Here is a 27,591-nt window from a genome sequence, read left to right as displayed (position 1 = left end):
AGAGCCCGGGTGAGACTGCACCTGGAGTATTGTGTGCAATTCTGGCCTATGTGAGGTAGGACATTATTGCTATTGAGGGAGTGCAGCGTAGGTTCACAAGGTTATTTCCCGGGATGGTGGGACTGACATATAATGGAAGAATGGGTAGACTGAGCTTGGATTCACTGGAATTTAGAAGGATGAGAGGGAATCTTATGGAAACATATAAAGGGATTGGACAGGCTAGATGCAGGAAAAATTTTCCCGATGTTGGGTGAGTCCAGAACCAGGGGTCACAGTTTAAGAATAAGGGGTAGGCCATTTAGGACTGAGGTGAGGAAAAAACTTTTTCACCCATAGAGTTGTGAATCTGTGGAATTCTCTGCCACAGAAGGCAGTGGAGGCCAATTCACTGGATGTTTAGAAGAGAGTTAGATTTAGCTCTTAGGGCTAAAGGAATCAAGGGATGTGGGGAAAAAGCAGGAACGGGGTTCTGATTTTAGATGATCAGCCACGATCATATTGAATGGCGGTGCTGGCTCGAAAGCCGAATGGCCTACTCCTGCACCTATTTTTTTTAATGTTTCTTCTAAGTTTCTACTTCATTTTGTTAAAATCCAGATCAATTAGTTTGTTTACATACATGAAACTGCAGATACTCATTTACAATAAAAAACGTTAAGTGCTGGAGTAAATCAGCGGACAGGCTGCATCTCTGGAGAAAAGGAATAGGTGACGTTTCAGATCGTGACCCTTCTTCGGAACCTTTTTCAGACCCAGAGCGTTCAGTGTCTGAAGAAGGGTCCCGATCTGAAACATTACCTTTTCAATAGACAATAGGTGCAGGAGTAGGCCATTTGGCCCTTCGAGCCAGCACAGCCATTCAATGTGATCATGGCTGATCATCCCCATTCCTGCCTTCTCCCCATATCCCCTGACTCCGCTATTTTTAAGAGCCCTATCTAGCTCTCTTTTGAAAGCATCCAGAGAACCTGCCTCCACCGCCCTTTGAGGCAGAGAATTCCACAGACTCACCACTCTGTGTGAGGGGGCGGTGTATCCACCTGGCTTAATTAACAGATTCCATCTCTGTCTTCCCTGCAATCACCCCAATCCCTCCATTATTGTGACGGCAGAAAGATCATGAACCTCTGCCGCACCCCCTTCACCATCACTCTAGGGTCAGGTACGATGCCTTTAGAAGATGCATTGCTGTGATTACCAACTTCCACAGAAGAAGTGTGAATGAAAGAACTGCAGATGCTGGCTTAAATCGAAGGTAGACACAAAATGCTGGAGTAACTCAGCGGGACAGACAGCATCTCTGGAGAGAAGGAATGGGCGACGTTTCGAGTCGAGACCCTTCTTCAGCAGAAGAAGTTTGTTTGTCTCTCATTTGTCCACGGATACATTAATTCCCCACTCCCAACCTGATGTTCTTCCGTCCAGCCTTGGTTAATTCTCCACCTCAACCACTACCTTAATCATGTTGGATTTCATACCTCTACCACCAACTGAGTCTGAAGAAAAGTCCCGACTAGAAATGTCACGATCCATGTTCTCCAGAGATGCTGCTTGACCCGCTGAGTTGCTCCAGCATTTTGTGCCTTTCTTTGACGATGTTGGCTGTGAAGAGTAGATGGAGTCAACGGTGGAGATTCTGCTCTTTGTGCCGGACCGCGCCACATCTACGACCCTGGAATAAGTTTCAAAGTTTACAAGCTTGGCAATGGAAGGCATAGCTTCCAAAGATGGTCACTTAATTTTGGGCGTAATCAGGAAAAATTAGCACAGAGAACAGATTCAGTGCTATTGGGGATTACACTAATCCAACACGGGAGCTGAGAGCGGACATCTATAATAGAAAGCCGATTAGCACTGGAGGCGGCAGAAGAGTTTATAGACCATAGACAATAGGTGCAGGAGTAGGCCATTCAGCCCTTCGAGCCAGCACCACCATTCAATGTGATCATGGCTGATCATCCACAATCAGTACCCCGTACCTGCCTTCTCCCCATATCCCCTGACTCCTCTATCTTTAAGAGTCCTATCTAGCTCTCTCTTGAAAGTATCCAGCGAACCGGCCTCCACCGCCCTCTGAGGCAGAGAATTCCACAGACTCACAACTCTCTGGGTGAAAAAGTGTTTCCTCGTCTCCGTTCTAAATGGCTTACCCCTTATTAGACAATAGACAATAGGTGCAGGAGTAGGCCATTTGGCCCTTCGAACCAGCACCGCCATTCAATGTAATCATGGCTGATCATCCCCAATCAGTACCCCGTTCCTGCCTTCTCCCCATATCCCCTGACTCCGCTATTTTTAAGAGCCCTATCTAGCTCTCTCTTGAAAGCATCCAGAGAACCTGCCTCCACCGCCCTCTGAGGCAGAGAATTGCACAGACTCACCACTCTCTGTGAGAAAAAGTGTTTCCTCGTCTCTGTTTTAAATGGCTTACTCCTTATTCTTAAGCTGTGGCCCCTGGTTCTGGACTCCCACAACATCGGGAACATGTTTCCTGCCTCTAGCGTGTCCAAGCCCTTAACAATCTTATATGTTTCAATGAGATACCCTCTCATCCTTCTAAACTCCAGAGTGTGGAAGCCCAGCTGCTCCATTCTCTCAGCATATGACAGTCCCGCCATCCCGGGACTTAACCTTGTAAACCTACGCTGCACTCCCTCAATAGCAAGAATTATTCTTAAACTGTGGCCCCTGGTTCTGAACTCCCCAACTGTGAATGAGATCAGGACAACAGTGTAAAGAGGAGTCATCAACACACTGTGTCTTTACTACTGTTTATTCATGATGTACATACGTTACTGCCCTAGCTGTACGTGGTCTGTCACGGGAACTAGAGAGAGATCAATGGGTGGGGAGGTTGTAATTATACTTGTGATATGGGGAGTGGTTAGTAGTGGTGAGGTCACTATGTTAAAGGTACATGCACATATCATCTACATCCTTCCCCTTGGAAATATAGGCAACAAAGTAGTGACAGGGCGACCACGTCTCATACGCTATGAGCAGTTAAGCAAAATCGCCATAGTGGACAGGCGGCTTGACCACCCGCCCCGACCGGGTCCGCAGCTCGCCATCTCCTCTCCCCGCAGGGGCAGGGGCAGGAGCAAGCGCAGGCAACCGAACCAGAACAGGGGACCCGGGCGGAGATTGAGAAGACGGAGATGGAGGAGGGGAAGCAGGAGCAGCAGCGGGCACATGGGCAGGCGAGGGGGGACGAGCCGTAGGGGACTGCGGCTGATAGAGTTGAGATGGCAGGGACCGAGGCATGCGAGGAGCGGCAGGCAGCATGGCTGACGGCAGCGGAGGAGCAAAGGCGTCGGCGGGCGGTGGTGGAGGTTCGTTTACAAGCCGCAGGTGCTGGCGGGACCGGCGGTAAATGGTACTGTCATGGTCGACCAGATAGGACCGCGGCGAGCCGGCTGTACCGACGACGGTGGCAAGCCTGGAGTGACCGGAGGGGGACTGCATCCGGACGAATTGACCGGGGAATAGACGCGGGAGGGGACGGCAGGACTTGTCGTGGGAGCGTTTCTGGATGTCGTGCTTGAGGGCAATGCGCTCCTGGACGGCCGCGGGCTTGAGGACGGAGGGCACGAGGGAGCGCTGGGTCACCGGGATCGGAGGCCTCGTGGTGCGAGACATCAGCCGCTGTGCCGGGGAGCCCAAGGCAGGGTCGCGGGAGATGTTTCGAAGGTTAAGGAGGGCCAGGTAGAAATCAGAATTGGACAGTCTGCAATGTTCTAGCAAGTCCTTAGCACTGCGGACAGCGCGCTCGGCCAGGCCGTTGCTCTGTGGGTACTCAGGGCTGCTGGTGTAGTGTCGGAAGTTCCAGCTGGCAGCGAAATCCCGGAACTCGGCACTCGTAAACTGGCTGCTATTGTCCGACTGCAGGCTGGCCAGAGAGCCGAAGGTAGCGAAGTGGCAGCGCAGCTTCCCGATAACTGCTACAGACGTGAGGGAGCGCAGCTGGTCAACCTCGAACCAGCTGGAGTACGAGTCGACAAGGACCAGGAAGTGCTTGCCACGCCACTCGAAAATGTCAGTGGCGACTGCCATCCAGGGCAGCTCGGGGGCAGGCTGTTGTAGAAGTGGCTGGTGTTGCTGATGGGGTGCTAGGCTGTTGCAGGCAGAGCAGGCGGAGACCCTCTCCCGGATGTACTGAGCCATGCCGGGCCAGTAGAACTGACTCTGGGCGTGAGATAGAGTGGCCTCGGCCCCAGGATGGGCGGTCTGAAAGTAGTGGTCTCGCAGCGCAGCAGGCACAACAACCTTGTGTCCCTTCACAACCACGCCGTCGTGCAGTACGAGCTCGTCACGGACCAGGAAGTATGGCACGGCACCAGCCGGCAAGGATGAACGACGGTCTGGCCAGCCTTGCTGGATGACGGCGGCAAGCTGCTGCAGGGCAGGATCATCGGCAGTGTGCTGGACCAGGGACTGCATCTGCTGTGAAGGCACAATATTAACATTAAGCGCCATCAGGTCAGATGTTTCATATGGGTGGGGATCGGTGGACGTTAGCGGTGCGCGAGACAGAGTGTCGGCCACGAACATGTCCTTGCCCTTGCGGTAGACGATCTTAAACGTGAAACGCTGGAGCTGCAGCATCATGCGCTGCAGCCGGGACGAGGCAATATGGATCGGCTTGTTGAGGATGGTGACCAGCGGCTGGTGGTCGGTTTCAATCATGAAGCTGTTGCCCAGAATATAGTCCTTGAACTTGGAGCAGGCAAACACCACGGCAAGCAGCTCCTTCTCTATCTGAGCGTAGCGCTGATCTGCAGGGGTCATAGTGCGGGACGCATAGGAAACAGGCAGTTGCAGGCCATCGTGGAGCTGCAGACAGGCAGCACCAAGGCCGAATTTGGAAGCGTCGCAGGTGAGGACAATGGGACGCTGCAGATCGAAGAATTTGAGAGTGGGGGTACTGACCAGTCTGGACTTCAGGACATCAAAAGCCCTTTGGTGTTGCGGGAACCAGGCCCAGGCAGTGTCCTTCTTGATTAACTCCCTCAGGGGCGCGCTCAGCTCACTGAGGTCGGGGATGAACTTCCCCAGGTAATTGACCATGCCTAAGAAACGCTGCAGGCTGGGCACGTCGGTGGGTGAGGACATCCCGGAGACCGCAGCCGTCTTCTGCGGGTTGGGCTTCAGCCCCGAGGCTGTAAAGAAATGGCCCACATAGGTGACCTCCGGGACGCGGAAACGGCACTTCTTGGGGTTTAGCTTGAGGTTAATTTTTCGGGCCCGGTCCAGGACTTGGCGGAGGTTGAGGTCATGCTCGGCAACGTCCTTACCGTATACTAGGATGTCGTCAACGATGATGGCACACGGTAGACCGGCAAACAGTTGCTCCATCGTCCGCTTGAACAGCTCGCTGGCAGAGTTAATTTCGAATGGCATGCGGAGGAACCGGAACCTGCCGAAAGGCGTGCTGAAGGTAGGCAGGTAAGAGGACTGCTCGTCAAGCGGTATTTGCCAGAATGAGCTCTTGGCATCGAGAACCGAAAAGACAGTGGCCGGGCCAACCTGTGCAGCGACGTCTTCCACTGTTCGCATGGGGTAGTGCGGGCGCTTGATGGCGAGGTTAAGGTCCTTGGGGTGAATGCAAATGCGCATTTCACTCTTGTCCTTTTTCGCGGCAACAACCATGGTGGAGACCCACCGGGTGGGTTCGCTCACCTCTTCCAGGATGCCCATGGTAACCATGTTGAGCAGCGTTGACTCCACCTTGTCCTTCATGGCGAAGGAGACGCGGTGTGGTGGACGGATCACAGGTTCAACACCGAGGTCGACAACGATCTTGTAGCTGCATGGCAGCTTGCCCAGCTTGTCGTCAAAGCGGTCAGGGTATTCGATCAGGGGGTTCATAAGTGTCTGCACCTGGTGGATATCACGGTGGAAAGAGACCAGGCCCAGGTCTTGGCACGCCCGGGCGCCCAACAGGGTGATGTTGTCTGTATCCAGTAGATAAAAAGTGAGGGGCCGAGAGGCCTGAAGTACCTTGCAGTGCAGGGTAGCCCTCCCCACAGGAACGAGCACGCCTCCCCCGTAGGCATGCAAAAGGGAGTTGTCGGGAGTGACTTTCTCATCAGTCCTTATCTTCATGAAGAGGCTTGTTGACATTACATTTGTCACAGCCCCCGTGTCGATTTTCGCGGTGAAGGTCGAGCCGTTGACAGTAACCCGAACCGAAGGGTCCGTTATCAGTGCAGGTGCATCCAACAGTGAAAATAAGCTGGTCTCCCCCTGGGAGGAACTTGTATCAGACAGAGGGAGTTCATCAGGCTGGTACTGGGAACCAACCGTGCTATCAGCTTGAGCAAGATTGTTTAACATGCGCCGTGGAGCAGGAACAGGCTTCCCACGGGAGCGGCAGGCAGCAGAGAAATGGTTTAATTTCCTGCAGAAGTTACACATTTTACCTAAGGCAGGGCACACATTGAATTGATGAGAGGCAAAGTTACAGTTGGGGCAGCGCTGTGGGCCGCCACCCCCGGGCGCAGGAGGACCCCGTTGCTGCTGCGGGCCAGCGTTCCGCCGGCGGCCAGCAACACCGGCAAAGTTAATGACATGATCAGCCGGTGACACCGCCGAGACGACAGCCTCAGCCATGCGGGAGGCGTGCAGAGCCTCGTCCAAAGACAGGTCGGGCTTCCGCAGAAGTTCAGCCCTTAGCTTCTCATCCAGTAGACCATACACTAGAATGTCCCGGGTCAGTTGATCGGGGGTGAGCGCATCCATGCGGCAACGCCTAGCCAGGTGCCGCAACGCAGCGACATAGTTATCAACGGACTCTAAAACCCGACAAACAGGAGGCGCAAAGGTACGATTTCGACACCATGTAAAGAGGAGTCATCAACACACTGTGTCTTTACTACTGTTTATTCATGATGTACATACGTTACTGCCCTAGCTGTACGTTGTCTGTCACGGGAACTAGAGAGAGATCAATGGGTGGGGAGGTTGTAATTATACTTGTGATATGGGGAGTGGTTAGTAGTGGTGAGGTCACTATGTTAAAGGTACATGCACATATCATCTACAAACAGTAACACTAATAGTTTGTACACAGTATAATTGTAATACAAGTTCAAGTTCAAGTTTATTGTCATGTGTCCCTGATAGGACAATGAAATTCTTGCTTTGCTTCAGCACACAGAACATAATAGGCATTGACTACAAAACACATGAATAAATAAACTGATAAAGTGCAAAATAACAGATAATGGGTTATTAATGTTCAGAGTTTTGTCCGAGCCAGGTTTAATAGCCTGATGGCTGTGGGGAAGTAGCTATTCCTGAACCTGGTTGTTGCAGTCTTCAGGCTCCTGTACCTTCTTCCTGAAGGTAACAGGGAGATAAGTGTGTGGCCAGGATGGTGTGGGTCTTTGAGGATACTGCCAGCCTTTTTGAGGCAGTGACTTCGATAAATCCCCTCGATACAGACCCAGATCCAAATAAACCCCGCATTGTAATGCAATGCCTACCTCTTATCAAGGGCACAGTGGTAGAGGCTGCTCTCTCTCAGAAACCTGCATTCAATTCTGACCTTAGCTGCTGTCTGTATGGAATTTGCACCTTCTCCGTGTGACCACGTGGTTTTCTCCCGGGTGCTCTGGTTTCCTCGTACGTCCCAAAGACATGCGGGTTTGCAGATTGATTGCCCTCTGTAAATTACCCCGAGTGTGTCGAGAGTGGATGAGAAAGTGGGATAATGTAGGATTTGTGTGACCGGGTGATGAATGGACGGCGTGGATTCGGCGGGCCAAAGGGTCTGTTTCCTTGCTGTATTTCTAAACTAATCTACACATGCAAAACTGCAACAGCGCTTGCTGTGTGTAAGAAGGAACTGCAGATGCTGGTTTACACTGAAGATAAACACAAAATGCTGGAGTAACTCAGCGGGATTATGGGGAGAATTGAGGAGAATCGGGAAAGATAGACCAACCATGATTGTAGAGACTTGATGGGCCAAATGGTCTAATTTTGCTCCTATCACATGAACTTATGACAGGTAACATCTCTGGAGAGAAGGAATAGGTGAAGCTTCGGGTCACCACCCAAAACGTCACCAAATCCTTCTCTCCGGAGATGCTGAGTTACTCCAGCAATTTGTGTCTATTTACAAGGTTTGCTCTGTTTTGATCTCAAATAGTGAGAGGCCTGGATAGAGTGCATGTGGAGAAGATGTTTCCACTAGTGGGAGAGTCTAGGACCAGAGGTCATAACCTCAGAATAAAAGGACATTCTGTAAGGAAGGAGATGAGGAGGAACTTCTTTAGTCAGAGGGTGGTGAATCTGTGGAATTCATTGCCAGAGACATTGGAGGCCAAGTCAATGGATATTTTTAAGGCAGAGATATATAGATTCTTGATTAGTACGGGTGTCAGGGGTTATGGGGAGAAGGCAGAACGGGTTTGAGAGGGAAAGATAGATCTGCCTTGATTGAATGGCAGAGTAGATTTGATGGGCCGGATGGCCTAGTTCTGCTTCTATCACTTATGAACATAACTGGATAGCTGGACGGAAACAGTTGGAATTGAGACTTGTGTGTTTGTATGTTCGGCAGATGATCGAGGGATCGAGCATCTGCTGATCGAAGACCAGCTGCTGAAAGTATGCCTCTCACTGTCTCATGCAAAGTCTGTGCTGATAACCACTGGCTTTCCAACCCACTTCAACCACCAGCCCCCAGAGGAGACAGATGGTCCTCCAGGAGCCATTGCCATGGCAGCCATGCTGCAGGCCCTGAAGAAAAGCATTGCCATAGTAACGGATCAAAGAGCCTTGGAATTAAACAAGAAGATCGTTGAAGAGGCTGTCGAACAAGGTGCTATTTTTTTTCCTATTCTGTGTTTGAACTGCCAGAAAGTGAAGATTAACAATCTGCCTTGGGTTCTGATGCAGGAGTGCCTTCTAAGCGAGAGGAGGTGGTGGGAGGAGATAGTTTCAATGTTTTGGAGGCATCTAAAGAAGCACCGAATCGCCAAGGGCAGCAGAGTAGTGGAGCCGCTGCCTCACGGCGCCAGAGACCCAGGTTTGGTCCTGACCACAGGTGCTGTCTGTGCGGAGTTTGTACGTTCTTTCAAAGATGTGGAGGTTAATTGGCTTCTGTAAATTGTAAATTGTCCCTGGCGTGTAGGATCGTGTGTGGGTTTTCTCCGGGAGCTCCGGTTTCCTCCCACACTCCAAAAACGCACAGGTTTGTGCGTTAATTGGCTTCTGTAAAAATTGTAAATTGTCCCTAGTGTGTGCAGGATAGTGTTAGTGTACGAGGTGGTCGCTGGTCGACGCGGACTCGGTGGGCCGAAGGGCATGTTTCCGCGCTGTATCTCTAAAACAATAAAAAATATCTGCTTCCTTTTTCTCCTCTTAGGACTAATGAAAGCTGCTGTGCCTGTTGTCAGCTACCAAGATGTTGGCGAGGATTCACCCCTGCTGTTCCTATGCCATGAAGGCAAGCCGCAGTTTCCAAGGTAAACCCTGATTGTACAAGTGTTGGGAGTCAACGGTACACTGTGTACCGGAAAAGCTAGAGTTACTCATGAAGGAATATCATGAGAGGAATAGATCGGGTAATGCACAGAATCTTTTGCCCAGAGTAGGGGAATCGAGAACCATAGGATATAGGTTCAAGGTGAAGGGGAAAATATTTAATTGGAACTTTTTCACACAAAGGTTGGTGGGTGTATGGAACAAGCTGCCAGAGGAGGTAGTTGAGGCTGGGACTATCCCAACGGTTAAAAAACAGTTAGACAGGTACATGGATAGGACAGGTTTGGAGGGATATGGACCAAAGCGCAGGCAGGTGGGACTAGTGTAGCTGGGACATGTTGGCCGGTGTGGGCAAGTTGGGCCGAAGGGCCTGTTTCCACACTGTATCACTCTGTGACTCTACAATGGGGCATCATCAACAAATCCAAACTTCAGCTCCCTGAGACCCAAATCCACAACTCCCTGAAAATTGCAACACAAGTAGATAGAGTGGTAAAGAAGGCATACGGTATGCTCACCTTCATTGGTCGCGGCACTGTGTATAAGAGTCAGGAAGTCACGATGCAGCTTCATGGGACTTTAGTTAGGCCCCATCTGGAGTATTGCGTGCAGTTCTGGTCGCCACATTACAGGAAGGATGCGGAGGCTTTGGAGGAGGTGCAGAAGAGGTTTACCAGAATGCTGCCTGGATTAGAGGGCATTAGTTATAAGGAGAGGACAGACTTAGCCTAATATCTCTGGAACATCGGAGGTTGAGAGAAGACCTGAGAGAAGTATAAAATAAGAGGCATAGATAGGGTAGACGGTCATTCCCAGTGGATATGTCCAACAGTAGAAGGCATGAGCTTTAATGTGAAATTACAAGTTTGGGGCTTGATCGCCGCGACGCTAGGGCCCAAACGCCGCCGGCTACGGGAGCCAAGATCAACGGAAGGCTCGTGGCCCCCGACCGCGGGAGAACAAAGAATGGAAGAGATTGAACCTTTTTTCGCCTTCCATCACACTGAGGAATGTGGAGGAGTCACTGTGGTGGATGTTCATGTTAAAATGTGTTTTGTGTGTTCTGTTGCTTTTTAATGGTATGACTGTACGGCAAACAAAATTCTTCATATGTTGCAAAACATACTTGGCTAAAAAGTATGATTAAGATTATGACAAATTGTAGGAGTTATCTCTGCCTTAAAAACATCCACTGACATGGCCTCCACAGCCCTCTGTGGCAATGAGTTCCACAGATTAACTACTCTCTGACTAAAGAAGTTCCTCCTCACCTCCTTCCTAAAAGAGCGCCTTTTAATTCTGAGGCTATGACCTCTGGTCCACCAGTTGAAACATCCTTTCCATATCCACACTATCTATGCCTTTCATTATTTTGTAAGTCTCAATAAGGTTCCCCCTGAACCTTCTAAACTCCAATGAGTAGAGGCCCAGTGCTGTCAAAAACTCATCATATGCTAACCCACTCCTTCCTGGAATCATTCTTGTAAACCTCCTCTGGACCCTCTCCAGTCAGCACATCCTTCCTCAGATATGGGGCCCAAATCTGCTCACTGTACTCCAAATGCGGCCTGACCAGCGCCTTCAAGAGCCTCAGCATTACATCTCTGTTTTTGTATTCCAGTCCTCTGGATATTAATGTCCTCTTGGCATTGAGTTTGCCAAATTTGGGAAATTAGCAAAGTTTAAAGGAGATGTGCGGGCAAGTTTTTTTTTCACACAGAAAGTGATGGGTGCCTGGAATGCGTTGCCAGGGCTAATGGTGGAGCTAGATACAATAGTGGTGTTTAACAGGCTTTTAGTTAGGCACACGGATATGCAGAGAATGGAGGGATATGTTCCTGTACTGTCCTATGTTCTATGACTTCATTGTCAATAAGATTCCATCAGTAAATGTTAGGGGACGATTTCTGAATAATAAGACGTCAACCAAACCAGGGGGTGCTTGTGCAAGAGATATTTTTGGGAAACTGGTGGGAGAGTGTGGTTCTTGTACAATGGTACGTTAACAAAACTACCGTACAGCTCCCTGTACAATGGGACATTTTTCATAAACGGGCGGAACAGCGAGCGAGGTCCCTGTACATTGGGATATCATGAATAAAATATGGAGAGAGGGTTCCTGTACAAAGTCCTGTACCTTGCTGCATCACCCACCAGTAACACTTAGGACTTGAGGAACATTGTTGCAGCCTGCTTTGCAGCACACAACCCAGCGGTATGAATATTGATTTCTCTAACTTCAAGTACCCCTTGCATCCCCTCTCTCTACATCGTTCCCCCCGCCCTAATCGTCCTACTAGTTTCACTGTTGTCCTGCTTAGTTTCACTCTTTGCACCACTCGTTATCATCTGCTCTGCAACCAACAATGGACCATTGTGGGCTCCACCTTTCCTTCATCATCGTAGCTGGCTTTGATTTGTCCTTTTGCATGCTTTTTATTCATTTGTTCAAAAGCACACTGGATAGCCACCAGGTGGTCACAGAAGTGGAAGGCAACCTCATCTCCATTACACAGCTACATCTCTTCACCAGATAAAAGCTGTCCAGGGTCTGACCTCCCCAGAGGAGCATGGGTGAAGCTCCACAGACTTGGTACTGGAGTTGGGTGTTTCAATGCCGGCGTGTGGAGATGGGGGCTCCGCCAGAGCCCAGCCTGTGAATGTAGAGCAGAACAACAGACAGCCAACCATGTCATCTCTGGGTGCCCACTCTACCACCCACCAAATGGAGCTCAGGGCCTGGCAGACATTGACGCAGACATAGACAACAACCTGGCTGCTCAACACCCGGCTTGAGATCTAACTATTCCTTTGGTTTATGTTTCATTCGCAAGAAGAAAATTTGCACCATTTAATATCTTTCTTTTCCCTCTCCCCTGATTTTCATTCCGAAGATGGGTCTCGACCCAAAACGTCACCTATTCCTTACTCCAGCACTTTGTGTTCATCTTGAGTTTTAACACCTCTGCTCACTAATTAGAAATGTAAAAAGGTTTCAAGGTCAGTTTATTGTCACGTGTACCAATTAATGTACAGTGAAATTTGAATTACCATACAGCCATCCTAAGAAAAAAGCAACAAGACACACAACTACATAAAGGTTAACATAAATTCCATCACCGCAGATTCTCCACGTTCCTCACTGTGATGGAAGGCAGTAAAGTCTAATCTTCTTCCTCTATTCACACGCCGTCGGAGCGATCGAAGCTCCCCTATCAAGGAGGTCGAAGCTCCTGCAGCTCGGAGCTCCTGAAGTCGGTCTCTAACCAGAGACCGTGAGCCCCACAGTATTAAAGTCCGCAGGCTCCCACGGTTGGACCTCTAAAGTCGATTCCCGACAGGGATCGCAAGCTCCACAATGGTAAGTCCGCAGGCTCCCGTGGTTGGAGCTCCCAAAGTCGGTCTCCAGCAAAGGCCGCCAACTCCTCGATGCAGTGCGGACGGAGATACAATACGGAAAAAAATTGCATCTCAGTCGAGATAAGAGATAAAAAAATGTTTCCCCACCCCCCTCCCCACATAAAACAAGCTAAAGACCACTAAAACATACAGTATAGGAGTAAAGAGGTTCTTCTGCAGTTGTATAGTGGGCATGTGGGTGTGACTATTAATGATTTTTGCATTCCTGTTTGAAAATGGACAGGTTTGACCACCTTGTAGCCATAGAGCGAGCGGGAATGGCTGCAGATGGCAATTACTACAACGCACGGCAAGTGAACATCAAGCATTTGGTGGATCCTATTGACAAACTGTTCTTGGCAGCAGAAAACATCCCTGGAATCGTCACAACCGGTAAGTCCATCTTAATGACATCCTCCCTACAGTAGACTGGCCAAAACTGAACACAATATTCCATCTGCGGCCTCACCAATGTCTTAGAGTCACAGAGTCATCTAGTGACACAGCGTGGAAACAGGCCCATGGGCCTAACCAGTCCACACCGGCCAACATGTTCCAGCTACACTAGTCCCACCTGCCCGCGTATGGCCCATATCCCTCCAAACTTGTCCCATCCATGTACCTGTCTAACTGTTTCTTAAATGTTGGGATAGCCCTGCCTCAACTACCTCCTCTGGCAGCTTCCTCCATGCCCCCACCATCCTTTGTGTGAAAAAGTTACCTCTCAGATTCCAATTCAATCTTTTCACCTTAAACCTATGTCCTCTGGTGCTCGATTCACCTACTGTAGGGAAGAGACTGTACATCTACCCAATCTATTCCTCTCATAATTTTATACACCTCTATAAGATCATCCCTCATCCTCCGACACTCCAAGTAATAGAGTCTCAGCCTCTCCCTGTAGCTCAGACCGCATATATCCCTGAGCCCTCTCCAGCCTGACAATATCTTTCCGATCACACGGTGCCCAGAACTGAACTCAATGCTCTAAATGCGGCCTCACCAACGTCTTATACAACTGCAACATGACCTCCCAAGTTCTATACTCAATACTCAGACTGATGAATGCCAATGTGCCAAATGCCTTTTTGAGCACCCTATCTACCTACGACTCCACATTCAATGAACCATGCACCTGCATTCCTAGATCCCTCTGCTCTACAACACTCCCAAGAGCCCTACCATTCACTATGTAGGTCCTTCCCACAATGTAACACCCCAAATTTCTCTGTATTAAATTCCACCAACCATTCCTCAGCCCACATGGCCAATCGGTCAAGATCCTGCTGCAATTTTTCACAACCATCTTCACCATTGTGATACAGTGAGGAAACAGGCCCTTCGGCCCAACTTGCCCACGCCGGCCAACATGTCCCAGCTACACTAGACCCACCTGCCTGCGCCTGGTCCATATCCCTCCAAATCTGTCCTATCCATGTATCTGTCTAACTGTCTCTTAGTTGGGATAGTCCCAGCCTCAACTACCTCGTCTGGCAGCTTGTTTCATACACCCACCACCCTTTGTGTGATAATGTTACACCTCAGATTCCTATTAAATCTTTTCCCCTTTACCTTGCACCTATGTCCTCTGCTCCTTGATTCCTCCACTCTGGGGAGGGGATTCTGTGCATCTACCCAATGTATTCCTCTCATGATTTTGTACACTCCCCAGAGCACTACCATTCACTGTGTAGGTCTGCAAAACCACCCACTTTTGTGTCATTGGCAAACTTGCTAAACTTGCCCTGCATGTTCTCTTGGAACAAGTTAAGCTGATCATCGATGTAATCAGATACTACTTGTGTCTTTTTGTTCAACAGGCATCGGTGATGGAGGGAATGAACTGGGAATGGGTAAGGTGAAAGAGGCCGTCAAAAAGTACATTCACAATGGGGACCTGATAGCTTGTGACGTCAGTGCGGACTTTACAGTTGTTGCAGGTAGGTTCATCTGCTTTGCGTTTCGTTTTAGTTTACAGATACAGGGTTGAAGCAGGCCCATCGGCCCACCGAGTCCGAGCCGGCCAGCAATCACCCACACGCCAGTTCTATTATACACACTAGGGGCAATTTATTTTACAGAAGCCAATTAACCTACAAACATGCAAGTTTGGGAGGAAACAGGAGCAACTGGAGAAAACCCACGCGGTGACAGGCAGAACCTGTAAACTCCATACAGGCAGCATCCATAGTCAGGATTGAACCCGGGTCTCTGCCGCTGTAAGGCAGTGACTCTACCGCTGCACCACCGTGCGACCAAGCGCAGGCTTGGCGATCGCTTCGCACAACACCTCCGCACAGTTCACATTAACCAACCTGATATCCTGGTGGCTCAGTACTTCAACTCCCCTCCCCATTCTGAATCCGACCTTTCTGTCCTGGGCCTCCTCCATGGCCAGAGTGAGTCCCACCGCAAATTGGAGGAGCTGCACCTCATATTTCGCTTGGGCAGTTTACACCCCAGCGGTATGAACATTGACTTCTCCAATTTCAGGTAGTCCTTGCTTTCTCCCTCCTTCACCTCCCCTTCCCAGCTCTCCCACAGCCCACTGTCTCCACCTCTTCCTTTCTTCTTCCCACCCCCCCCCCCACCCCCACATCTGAAGTAGGGTCTCGACCTGAAACGTCACCTATTCCTTCGCTCCATTGATGCTGCCTCACCCGCTGAGTTTCTCCAGCATTTTTGTCTGCCTTTTTATTATTGTCATTTCTACCGAGGCACAGTGAAAAGCTTTGTTTTTGCGTGCTATCCAATGAAGCGCATAATACTATATATAAATACAAGATGTACAGGTTTGTTGGTTAATTGACTTGGTAAATGTAAAAATTGTAAATGTAAAAAATGTAAAATGTGTCCCTAATGGGTGTAGGATAGTGTTACTGTGCGAGGATCGCTGGTTTGGTGGGCCGAAGGGCTTGTTTCCACGCTGTATCTCTAAACTAAACTAAACTAAACTAAACTAAACTAAAAATACAATTAAGCCAAACTCAAGTACAACAGGTAGAGCAAAGGGGAAGATACAGAGTGCAGAATATAGTTCTCAGCATTGTAGCGCATCAGTTCCACAGACAAAGTCCAATGTCCGCAATGGGGTAGTGGTGAATCGGACAGCACCCTCGCTTATGGAAGGACCGCTCAGAAGCCTGACAACTGAGAGGCAAAAGTCATTTCTCCTGAGTCTGGTGGTGCACGCTTTCAAGCTTCTATACATTATGCCTGATAACAGCAGGGAGAAATGACCTGGATGGGAAACGTCTTTGGTTATGATGACTGCTATCCTGAGGCAACACGGTGTTGAAATCGTGAAACGGGATGTTTTGGGCAAGAGAACATTAATGTGTAGGAAGAAACTGCAGATGCTGGTTTAAACCAAAGATAGAGTACCTCAGCAGGACAGACAGCATCTCTGCAGAAAAGGAATAGATGACGTTTTGGGTTGAGACCTTTCTTCAGGCTGAGGGCCAGGGGAAAAGGAAATGAGAGATATAGACGATGATATAGAGAGAGAGATATAGAACAAACTAGACCAAGTGCAGACCCATTGGGTCTTTTCCCCCAACGTGCGGTTGTGGGGTGGGGAGGCGGCATGCAGCGTCACACACTAACTACCCCCCCGCACTCACGCTAATGGAGGGGAGAGAGAGGGGGGGGAGAGGGAGGGAGGGGGGGAGGAGAGAGGGGGAGGAGAGAGGGGGGAGGAGAGAGGGGGGGAGGAGAGAGGGAGTGCTGAGGGGGGTGAGATGAGGGGCGGGGGAGAGGTGGGGAGCAGGGAGGGAAGGGGGTAGGGGTGTGTGGAGGGAAGGGGGGTTTAGGGGAGAGGAGGAGGGGGGGAGAGGAGGGGGGGGGAGAGGAGGGGGGGGGAGAGGAGGGGGGGGGGAGAGGAGGAGGGGGGGGGGGGAGAGGAGGGGGGGGAAGAGAGGAGGGGGGAGAGAGGAGGGGGGGGAGGGAGGAGGGGGGGAGAGGGGAGGGGGGGGGGGAGAGGAGGAGGGAGGGGGGGGGGGAGGGGAGGGGGGGGGGGGGGGGGGAGGGGGGGGGGGGGAGAGGGGGGAGGAGCGGGGAAGGAGGGAGAGGGGGGAGGGGGAGGGGGGAGAGAGGGAGGGAGAGGGAGAGAGGGGGGGGGGGGGGAGGGAGGGGGGGGGGGGAGAGGGGGGGGGGGAGAGAGAGAGTGCCTTTTTACTTAAACCCAAACAACCATTTGCAGGCAGTGCTTTTTTACCTCTAACCATATTTTCATTTTCAAACCAAATTAAGGGTACTCACAGTGCTGTAGACATTTGTCAGGGTCATTCAGAGCTCTGATTGAGGCACACCACTTGCAGAGACTGATTGAGGCACACCACTTGCAGAGACTGATTGAGGCACACCACTTCCTGGTTTTATAGTCCCTCCCCCTCCCTCCAGCGGGGGCAGCAGAGAGAATGGGGAATTTTGTAAAAACATGAATATCTCTGTCAATTTCCATCGATGGGAAAAATCCTCGGCACACATGCGGCGGAGGGGGGCTCTGAGCGAGGTGGCCAAAAATGACGGCCGTAGGTGGCGGCGTACTCTCGGAAATCGCAGCACAGAAAGCCAAAACCGGTCAAGAACAGACTTTTAGTAATATAGATGAATGAAATATATGCAAAAAAGTAACGATGATGAAGGAAACAGGCCATTGTTAGCTGTGGGCTAGGTGAAGATGAGTTACAGACAATGAGACTCAACAAGACGACTTTGAAGCTGCTAACAAGACGGGTGCAGGAGGGACGGAGAGAGAGGGAATACAAGGGTTACTTCTTCTTGCGTATGGTGTGCGCAGCCTAAAGTTGTTCTGTTTGATCTTCCATTTGTGCACCCCAGGTTGATTGCATTCATCACAACAGGGTGGACCACGTGAAGGTTGCAATCTCCCACCCCAAGGGTTACTTGAAGTCAGAGAAATCAATATTCATACCACGGGTGTAAGCTGCCCAGGCGAAATATGAGGTGCTGTTCCTCCAAATTGCGATTGGCCTCACTCTGACAATGGAGGAGGCCCAGGACAGAATGGTCAGATTGGGAATGGGAGGGGGAGTTAAAGTGTTTGGCAACCAGGGGATCAGGTAATTACTGGGCACAATTTCCATTACTTTCCTAATTCAATTTTTACCAAAGTAACTTGGAAATGCTTTATTTCTTTTTCACAAACCATTTTCACAAAGTTAACATCCACTTTCTCAATGGTGTTGGATTGAATTTGTGATGAAAACGACGTTGTGTGATAAAACTTGCTCTCAGCTAAATGTCACCGAAGCTTCTTTGGAATATTAGACAATAGACAATAGGTGCAGGAGTAGGCCATTCGACCCCTTCGAGCCGGCACCGCCATTCAATGTGATCATAGTGGATCATCCACAATCAGTACCTCGTTCCTGCCTTCTGGCCACATCCCCTGACTCCACTATTTGTAAGAGCCCTATCTAGCTCTCTAATTAAAGCATCCAGAGAACCTGCCTCCACCGCCCTCTGTGGCAGAGAATTCCACAGATTCACAACTCTCTGTGTGAATTTTTTTTTCCTCATCTCCGTTCTAAATGGCTTACCTCTTATTCTTAAACTGTGGCCCCTGGTTCTGGACTCCCCCAACATCAGGAACATGTTTCCTGTCTCTAGTGTGTCCAAACCCTTAATAATTTTATACGTTTCAATAAGATCCCCTCTCTCTCTCTCTCTCCTCTGAGGCTTGTCTTGTTTTTAAAAAGGAAAGTTTTTTTTAAAGTGAGCAACGCAACTATGCTACTTCACGTCGGGTTTTGAACTCTGAAATGTTTCGGAGTTTTGGAGTGCAAGGATGAGCGGAGGGCAAATATCCTCTAACTGCGAACATTTTTGGGTGGGGATTTCACTGTAAAGGGCCTGTCCCAATTGGGCGTCATTTGCACGTCACGCAGATGGCGCGCGAAGATTTTGTACAGCTCAAAATCGTGGGGCGCCGCGCGCAGCCATGCGTCACTGCCTACGTCACCACGCACCATGTGCACGTAATGTGCACCATGCACACGTCGTGCCATAATCATATTGAATGGCGGTGCAGGCTCGAAGGGCCGAATGGCCTACTCCTGCACCTAATTTCTATGTTTCTATGTTTCTATGTGTGTCGTGACGCGTAAATGACGCGCAAATGACGCCCAAGTGGGACAGACCCTTTACTGATTTCAGAGTCTCTCCCTTGGTAGGTTTTGACATCATTGATCTCCCGTTCACACTAGTTCTAAGTTATCCCACTTTTGCATCCACTCCCTTCACATCTGGGACAATTTACAGTCATCCTACAAACCGGCACATCGTCGAGATGTGGGGGGAGACCAGAGCGCCCGGTCGGTCACAGGGAGAACGTGCAAACTCCACACAAAAAGCAGCACCTGAGGTCAGGATGGAACCCGGGTCTCTGGCGCTGTGAGGCAACCATTCTACCAGCTGCGACGCTTGTCCAGGAAGTTAATAAGTCTAATCTAAGATTGTTTTGAATCTGGAGTTTTGGTTGAGGGCCGTGGATGGAGGTGAGCGAGCGGGCGGGTGGGAGGGAGGCTTGCTCCGTGTGTGTTCACAGTCCAGTGATGAGCTGCTTGTGATTCTGTGCAGAAATCCTTCAGACTAACCAACCACCCCTGGGAAACATTAAATGGGAATCATGCAAAAGCAAAAATTGTTCTCCAGGTTTGAAGTTGAAGCGGATGCCTGCAGCAGCCGTGGGAGATGGAACAGGGTTATTTTCAGTGAACCCAAGGGGTTTCTTGCCCAGCTAATCACACTTCATTGTAGTGCATTAGCACTGTTCGGGTTAGAGCGAGGTTACAATCTTTTCCTTTGGAGATTTACACACATCTCTGTAACATATACATTAACTAAAGATAGGCATAAATATAGAACAGTACAGAAACAGGCCCTTCAGCCCGCAGAGTCTGTTGAACATGATGCCAAATTAAACCAATTCCTTCCGCCTGCTTATGATCCCTACATATCCCTACATATCCATGTGCCTATCTTAAATGCCACATATGTATCTGCCTTCACCACCACCCTTGGCAACATGTTCCAGATACCACCACAGTATGTTTTTATAAAACATTGCCCTGCGCATCTCCTTTAAACTTTCCCCCTCTCATCTTAAAGCTGTGTCTTCCAGTATTTTACATTTCCATCCAGGAGAAAAGATTCTGACCGTCCACCCATAATGTTATATACTTCTATCATCATCATCGGCGGTCACTCGAAACCAGTATGACTGTCCTCTCCTCTCCATAGAGTTGTCTACTTATGGGTCTGCAGATGTCTGTAGAGGCCGATCCGCTATCCGCGATCCACACACCTTGGTGCAACGTGGGCAGTGGAGACTGGCGGTGGTTGGTAGTCGTCGAGCCCCCTTCTCTCTCTCCTTACGGTATTGTCGCTTTGTCTTTGTGACACGGCGTAGTTCCGTTTCGTGACGTGCAGATCCTTCCTGCACGGATTTCTTCCAGGAGCGCCTGTCCAGTGCAATGTGCTCCCAGTTGCTCGATGTGATGTGGAATTTCTTCAGACTGTTCTTGATGTTGTCCTTGAAGCGTTTCTTTGGCCCGCCGGGGGCTCGCCGAACTTCCTTCAATTGAGGGTAATTTTATATACTTCTATCAGATCTTCACGCAAGCTCCGAAGCAACAGAGAATACAGTCCAAGTTTGTCCAATGTCTCCTTGAAGCTAACACCCTCAAATCCAGGCATCATTCTGAAAACAATGAGCACAAAGTGCTGCTGTAACTCAACGGGTCAGGCAGCAACTCTGCAGAAAATGGATGGGTCCCGACCCGAAATATCACCTGTCCTTTTTCTCCAGAGATGGCTGCCTGATCTACTCAGCACTATGTGTCTATCTTTGGTATAAACCGGCATCTGCAGTTCCTCCTTCCTATATAATTGTGGTAAACCACTTCTGCACCCTCTCCAAAGCTTCCCCATCTTACCCGTAAAGGGGCAACCAGAACTGCACACAATACTCTAAATGTGGCCTAACAAAGTCCTATAAAGCTGCAACATGACCTGTACAATGCCCCGACCAATAACAGCAAGCATACCCATATGCCTTCTTTACCACTCTATCTACTTGTGTTGCTACTTTCAGGGAGCTATGGACTTGGAGCCCAAGATCAGCATAAGATCATAAGTAATAGGAGTAGAAGCCCATTTCGGCCCATTAAGTCTACTATTCAATCATGGCTGATCAATCTCTCCCTCCTAACCCCATTCTCCTGCCTTCTCCCCATGACATCTGACACCCGTACTAATCAAAATCTCTCTGTTCATCAATGCTGTTAAAGGTCCTGCCATTAACTCTATACTTTCACCACCCAAGTGTGCAGCACTTCAAACCTGCTCAGAGTAAACTCCATCTGCCATTTCTTCTCCCTTGTCCGTACCTGATCAATATCCGCTGTATCCTTTGGCAGCCTTCTTCACTGTCCGAAACTCTCCCAAGTTTTATGTCCTCTGCAAACTTATAAACCGACCCATCTACATTTTAGTCCAAGGTAGGCAAAAATGCTGGAGAAACTCAGCGGGTGAGGCAGCATCTATGGAGTGAAGGAATGGGTGACGTTTCGGTTTGAGACCCTCCTTCAGACTGACATTTTAGTGCAAATCATTTATACGTGTCACAATCAACAGATGTCATGAGTTAAGGGTCTGAAGAAGGGTTTCGGCCCGAAACGTTGCCTATTTCCTTCGCTCCACAGATGCTGCCTCACCCGCTGAGTTTCTCCAGCATTTTTGTCTATCTTTCATGAGCTAAGAGCTGGCAGATGGGTTTTGCTCTGAGCATGTGTGAAGTGTTGCGCTTTGGGGATCAAATGCAAGATGAAAGTGTACAGCCACCAGCATGCAGTAAGCACTGGGCAGCACGGTGGCACAGCGGTAGAGTTGCTGCCTTACTGCGCCAGAGACCCGGGTTCCATCCTAAGTACAGGTGCTGTCCGTACGAAGTTTGTACGTTCTCTCCGTCACCGCGTGGTTTTTCTCCGAGTTCCCCGGTTTCTTCCCACATTTCAAAGACGGCAGGTTTATAGGCAAGGTAGACACAAAATGCTGGAGTAACTCAGCGGGTGAGGCAGCATCTATGGAGAGAAGGAATTGGCGACGTTTTGGGTAGAGACTGAAACGTTGCCAATTCCTTCTCTCCAGAGATGCTGCCTCACCCGCTGAGTTACTCCAGCATTTTCTGTCTACCTTCGATTTACCAGCATCTACAATTCTTTCTTAAACTGGTTTATGGGTAAATTGGCTTGGTATAAATATAAATTGTCCCTGGTGTGTAGGATAGTGTCAGTGTATGGGGTGATTGCTGGTCGGCGCGGACTCGGTGGGCCGAAGGGCCTGTTTCCGTGCTGTATCTCCAAACTAAACTACAGTCATCCGACCCGTTTACTTTTATGTGTAAGCCAGTTCTGAATCCAAACTACCAAGTCAACATGGATCTCGTGTAGCTTCATCTGGATCAACCTACCATGAGGGATCTTGTCAAATGCCTTCCTGAAATCCATGTAGAAATATCCACTGCCCTACCCTCATCAATCACCTTCATCGCCTCATCAAACAAGCTTGAAAGACATGTTGTGCTATGGGCAAGGTCATACTCAAGGTACCTAATTAGCCCATTCTCCTTCAAAAGTAAGTAACCTATGTTCACCGGCTCCAAATTTCCTGTATTAGACAATAGACAATAGGTGCAGGAGTAGGCCATTCGACCCTTCAATGTGATCATGGCTGATCATCCCCAATCAGTACCCCATCCCTGCTTTATCCCCTGACTCCGCTATCTTTAAGAGCCCTATCTAGCTCTCTCTTGAAAGTATCCAGAGAACCGGCCTCCACCGCCCTCTGAGGCAGAGAATTCCACAGACTCACAACTCTCTGTGAGAAAAAGTGTTTCCTCGTCTCCGTTCTAAATGGCTTACTCCTCATTCTTAAACTGTGGCCCCTGGTTCTGGACTCCCCCAACATCGGGAACATGTCTCCAGACTTTAGCGTGTCCAAATCCTTAATAATCTTATATGTTTCAATAAGATATCCTCTCATCCTTCTAAATTCCAGAGTATACAGTCTCTTCTCTCTCCTCTTTCCATAACTTGGGATGGATGCCATGAGACCCTGGGGTCTTATCTACCGTAGCATTCTTCAAGAAACCCAACACCACCTCCTTCTTGATATCAAACTGCCCTAGCATATTAATGTACCCCACATGGATCACACTGACTGAAGGAAGCAAGGCCCGATAGTTCTTAAGATAGATGCAAAATGTTGGAGTAACTCAGCGGGACAGGCAGCATCTCTGGAGAGAAGGAAATTATGAGGTTTTGGGTCGAGAATGGGCTAATTCTTCAGACTCGACCTGAAACGTCACCTATTCCTTCCATCCAGAGATGCTGCCTGTCGCGCTGAGTTATTCCAGCATTTGGTTTAAACCAGCATCTGCAGTTCCTCCCTATACTTCTTAATTTTGTTGAGATTTGATAAAAACTTTTTTTTGTTTTTGCAAAGATCTAAAATATACGACATAAAGTGAATTGTATTTTGTATGCACTGTAAACATCAATGGTGTTGCATGGCCATAACCTAACAACTACCCGCTCTGAAACAACTTTTTAGCCTTGTTGGGTAGGTGGACAAATTTGCAGACGGATTTAGATTTTAGTTTAGTTTGGAGATACAGCGCGGAAACAGGCCCTTCGGCCCACCGGGTCTGCTCCGACCAGCGATCCCCACACGTTAACACCATCCTACACCCACTATGGACAATTTTTACATTTACCAAGCCAATCAACCTACAAACCTGTACGTCTTTGGAGTGTGGGAGGAAACCGGAGATCTCGGAGAAAATCCACGCAGGTCACGGGGAGAACATACAAACTCCGTACAGACAGCACCCGTAGTCAGGGTTGAACCCGGGTCTCCGGCGCTGCATTCGCTACCGCTGCGCCACCGTGACCGCCATGTGTGTGTTAGATCTTGATAGGTGTGAAGTACTTTGCTATTTTCTATGAAGCATCTGGCTAGTCAAAGACATCCACAGAGAATGTTACACTCTATGTTTGACTCTACTTCCTAAAGTATTGAGGAATGAAGGGGCCTTGGTGTGCATGTCCTGCAGGTGGCAGCAGAGGAGCATAAATTGGTAAAGTAAGTATCTGGGCTGCCAAGCAGACCACTAGGTATAGATGTGTAGAAACAAGGAACTGCAGGTGCTGGATTATTTAAAAAAGAGACAAAGTGCTGGAGTTACTCAAGGGGTCAGTCAGCATCTCTGGAGATTTTGGTTTTGGGTTTGAACCCTTCGTCAGACAGAGGAAGAGGCTGCTTGCCTTTAACCAAAGCATAGATTATGAGCAAGGAGGTTTTAATACTGTGTGTATGAAGGAACTGCAGATGCTGTTTAAACCAAAGACATACACAAAATGCTGGAGTATCTCAGCGGGACAGGCAGCATCTCCGGAGAGAAGGAATGGGTGACGTTTCGGGTCGAGACCCTTCTTCAGGGAAGGCAGGAGAATGGGGTTAGGAGGGAGAGATAAGCCATGATTAAATACACCATACTGCGAGACCCTTCTTCAGTAGTTCCTTCCACTGTCTAATTGCTTTTAAAAGTTACGATGGTCCCAGCCTCAACTACCGCCTCCGACAGCTCGTTCCATACACCCACCACCCTTTGCGTGAAAAAGTTACCCCTCAGATTACAATTTAATCTACCCCCTCCCCCCCCCCCCCCCCACCTCACCTTCAACCTATGTCCTCTGGTTCTCAATTACTTTATAGAAGAGTGTTGCGCTCTAGAATGAATGGGATTGAACCCACCAAATGGCTGTTTCTCCCCCCAGTTCTTGTGGTCAGATCAGGTCATAAGTGACAGGAGTAGAAATAGGCCATTCAACCCATCAAGTCTACTCTGCCATTCAATCATGCCTGATCTATCTCTCCCTCCTAACCCAATTCTCTGGCCTTCACAGCATTCTGTGGCAAAGAATTCCACAGATCACCACCCTCTGACTAAAGAAATTTCTCCTCATCTCCTTCCTAAAAGAACATCCTTTAATTCTGCAGCTATGACCTCTAGTCTTAGACTTTCCCATTAGCGGAAACATCCTCTCCACATCCACTCTATCCAAGCCTTTCACTATTCTGTATGTTTCAATGAGGTCCCTCCTCACTCCCCTCATTCTTCTAAACTTCAGTGAGTACAGGCCCAGTGCCGACAAAGGCTCATCATAGGTTAACCTACTCATCCCGGGGATCATTCTTGTAAATCTCCTCTTGACCGTCGCAGGGTCTCTTCCAGTCTTTAAACAGCAGAAGAAGCAATCAATAGCAATGTTTTTACAGGTGTGTCAAACTGGGCTGGCTACGCAGTGGCCTGTGGGCTACACATCCTCAACAACTGTGCCATCCACGAACGTTACCTACGCAAAGCGACCGGGTTTCCCGAGGCATCGGAAACAGACAGATACAGATCAGCACTACCTACCGTCCTCAAGGTAAGAGGCACGGGAACGTCAAAGCAAATCCACAGTACTTCCAGTTACTTCATAGAACATGCATGAAGAAGTACAGAACTGCAGATGCCACTTTAAAATAAAGATAGACACAAAATGCTGGGGTAACTCAGTGGGACGTTCGGGGTCGAGACCCTTCTTCAGACTCTGTCTTCAGATCCGAAGAACGGGCTGGAACCTGAAACGTCACCCGTTCCTTCTCTCCAGAGATGCTGCCTGTCCCGCTGAGTTACTCCAGCATTTTGTGTCTATAATAAATAAGTACAGCACAGAAACAGGCCACAATGTCTGTGCCGAACATGATGCCAAGTTTAACTGACCTCCTCTGCTTACACGTGATCCATATCCCTCCATTCCCTGCATGTCCACGCACCTATCTAAAAGCCTCTTAAATCCCACTATTGCGTCTGCCACCACTACCCCTGGCAGCACATTCCAGGCACCCACACCCTCTGTGTAAAAAAAACCATGCCCTGCGCATCTTCTTTGAACTTTGCCCCTTCCACTGTAAAATAATGCCCTGGAGTCTTTGACATTGTCACCCTGTGGGGACAAGGTTCTGACTGTCTACCCTATTTATGTTCATAAGTTATAGGAGCAAAATTAGGCCATTCGGCCCATCGTCCATTCTGCCATTCAATCATGGTTGATTTATCTTTTCCTCTCAACTCCATTCTCCTGCCTTCTCCCCATAACCCCTGACAGCTGTACCAATAAAGAAATATACTTCTGTCAGATCTTCCCTCCGCCTTCGACGCTCCAGAGTTTGTGTTTGACCTCTCCTTATAGCTAATACCTCCTAATCCAGGCAGCATTCTGGTAAACCTCCTCTGCACCCTCTCCAAAGGCTCCATATCTTTCCTGTATTGGGGCAACTAAAACGACACACAATACTTCAAATGCAATCTTGTAGGTTAATTGGCTTGATAAATATAAAAATTGTCCCTAGTGTGCATAGGATAGTGTTAGTGTGCGGGGATCGCTGGTCGGCGCAGACCCGGTGGGCCGTTGTATACACGCTGTATCTCTAAACCAAACTAAAATCAAAGTTCTATAGAGCTGAATCATGACTCTCCTGACTCTTGTACTCAATACCCCGACCAACGAAGGCAAGCATACCACACGGCTCCACAAACAAACCAGACGGGATTTTTCCTTGTCTCTCCTTTTACCTGCCTTTAGGAAGAAAAAATGCTGTCGTTGCTGGTGAAACATGGAATTCGAAGTGGGAAAACTGGGAATCTGGGAATGGAAGTGGACGGCTTGCTGTTCCACGATGTGCATGCACCTTTGATCAAACGGTTGCTGGATGTCACTCTCGGGCAAGCCCAATGAAATTAGCAAGAAAGCAATCATTCGTACAGAATTTCCTATCTTCCTAGTCAGCCTCAGACAGTGAGTTCTCGCCAATCAACTGATTGATGTAATGTTGAAAACTAGATTTTAATGCATTGATTCCTTCGACGTGTTATATTTGTGTGCCAGTGTTACGGCACTGTTTTTCTCACCAATGGAAGAATGTTTTCCTCCCTGTCGGGTGGTTTTTGTTTATGTCAATTATTCACTGACTTTTCCTTCGGTAATTGTTCTCATTATTGGTTGGACGTCCACTCTGCATCACCGTACCAGCATTTTGAATAAAAATGTGATTGGTAAAGGGTAGTGTCACTCCCTCGCAGCGCCAGTGACCAGGGTTCGATCCTGACCTCCGGTGCTGTCCATGTGGAGTTGTATGTGGATGAGTGGGAGACTCTGGGTGGGAGTTGATGGGAATGTGGGGAGAATAAAAAAATTGGAGTAGTTTACAAAAGCTTTTCACTGTACCTCGGCACACCTGACAATAAACTAAACTAAACTAAATAAAATTCTGCCTGTCCCACTGAGTTACACCATCGTTTTGTGTCTACCTTTTCTACGTAAAATAAACTGTGTTTGGTGGTGAATTTAAACTGAGGGTGGTGAATCTGTGGAATTCATTGCCACAGAAGGCTGTGGAGCCCAAATCAGTGGACATATTTAAGGTAGAATTAGATAGATTCTTGATTAGTACAGGTGTCAGGGGTTACGGGGAGAAAATAGACACAAAAAGGTGGAGTAACTCAGCGGGACAGGCAGAATCTCTGGAGAGAAGGAATGGGTGACGTTTCGGGTCGAGACC

The 27,591-nt window shown here is 48.9% G+C and overlaps 1 protein-coding gene across 2 annotated transcripts in view; it reads left to right on the top strand.

Annotated features, from left to right (window-relative positions):
• Positions 1-27,591, top strand: part of dglucy (D-glutamate cyclase) — a 61,288-nt gene that overhangs the window by 19,981 nt on the left and 13,716 nt on the right. Inside the window, exons 7-12 of one of the 2 annotated variants that reach the window (XM_033027538.1) lie at positions 8,573-8,833; positions 9,380-9,479; positions 13,142-13,290; positions 14,718-14,837; positions 25,264-25,415; positions 26,616-27,086. In XM_033027538.1, coding sequence (XP_032883429.1) covers positions 8,573-8,833; positions 9,380-9,479; positions 13,142-13,290; positions 14,718-14,837; positions 25,264-25,415; positions 26,616-26,768 — 935 coding nt within the window. In that variant the 3' untranslated portion in view covers positions 26,769-27,086. Of the gene's footprint in view, positions 1-8,572; positions 8,834-9,379; positions 9,480-13,141; positions 13,291-14,717; positions 14,838-25,263; positions 25,416-26,615; positions 27,087-27,591 lie in introns of those variants that run through there. The other variant, XM_033027539.1, reaches the window with a different exon arrangement.

This window comes from Amblyraja radiata, chromosome 9 (assembly GCF_010909765.2).
Source record: "Amblyraja radiata isolate CabotCenter1 chromosome 9, sAmbRad1.1.pri, whole genome shotgun sequence".
NCBI classification, from domain to species: Eukaryota; Metazoa; Chordata; class Chondrichthyes; order Rajiformes; family Rajidae; genus Amblyraja; species Amblyraja radiata.
The sequence above is the reverse complement of the archived record's forward strand: the minus strand, read 5'-3'. Positions and strand labels throughout refer to the sequence as shown.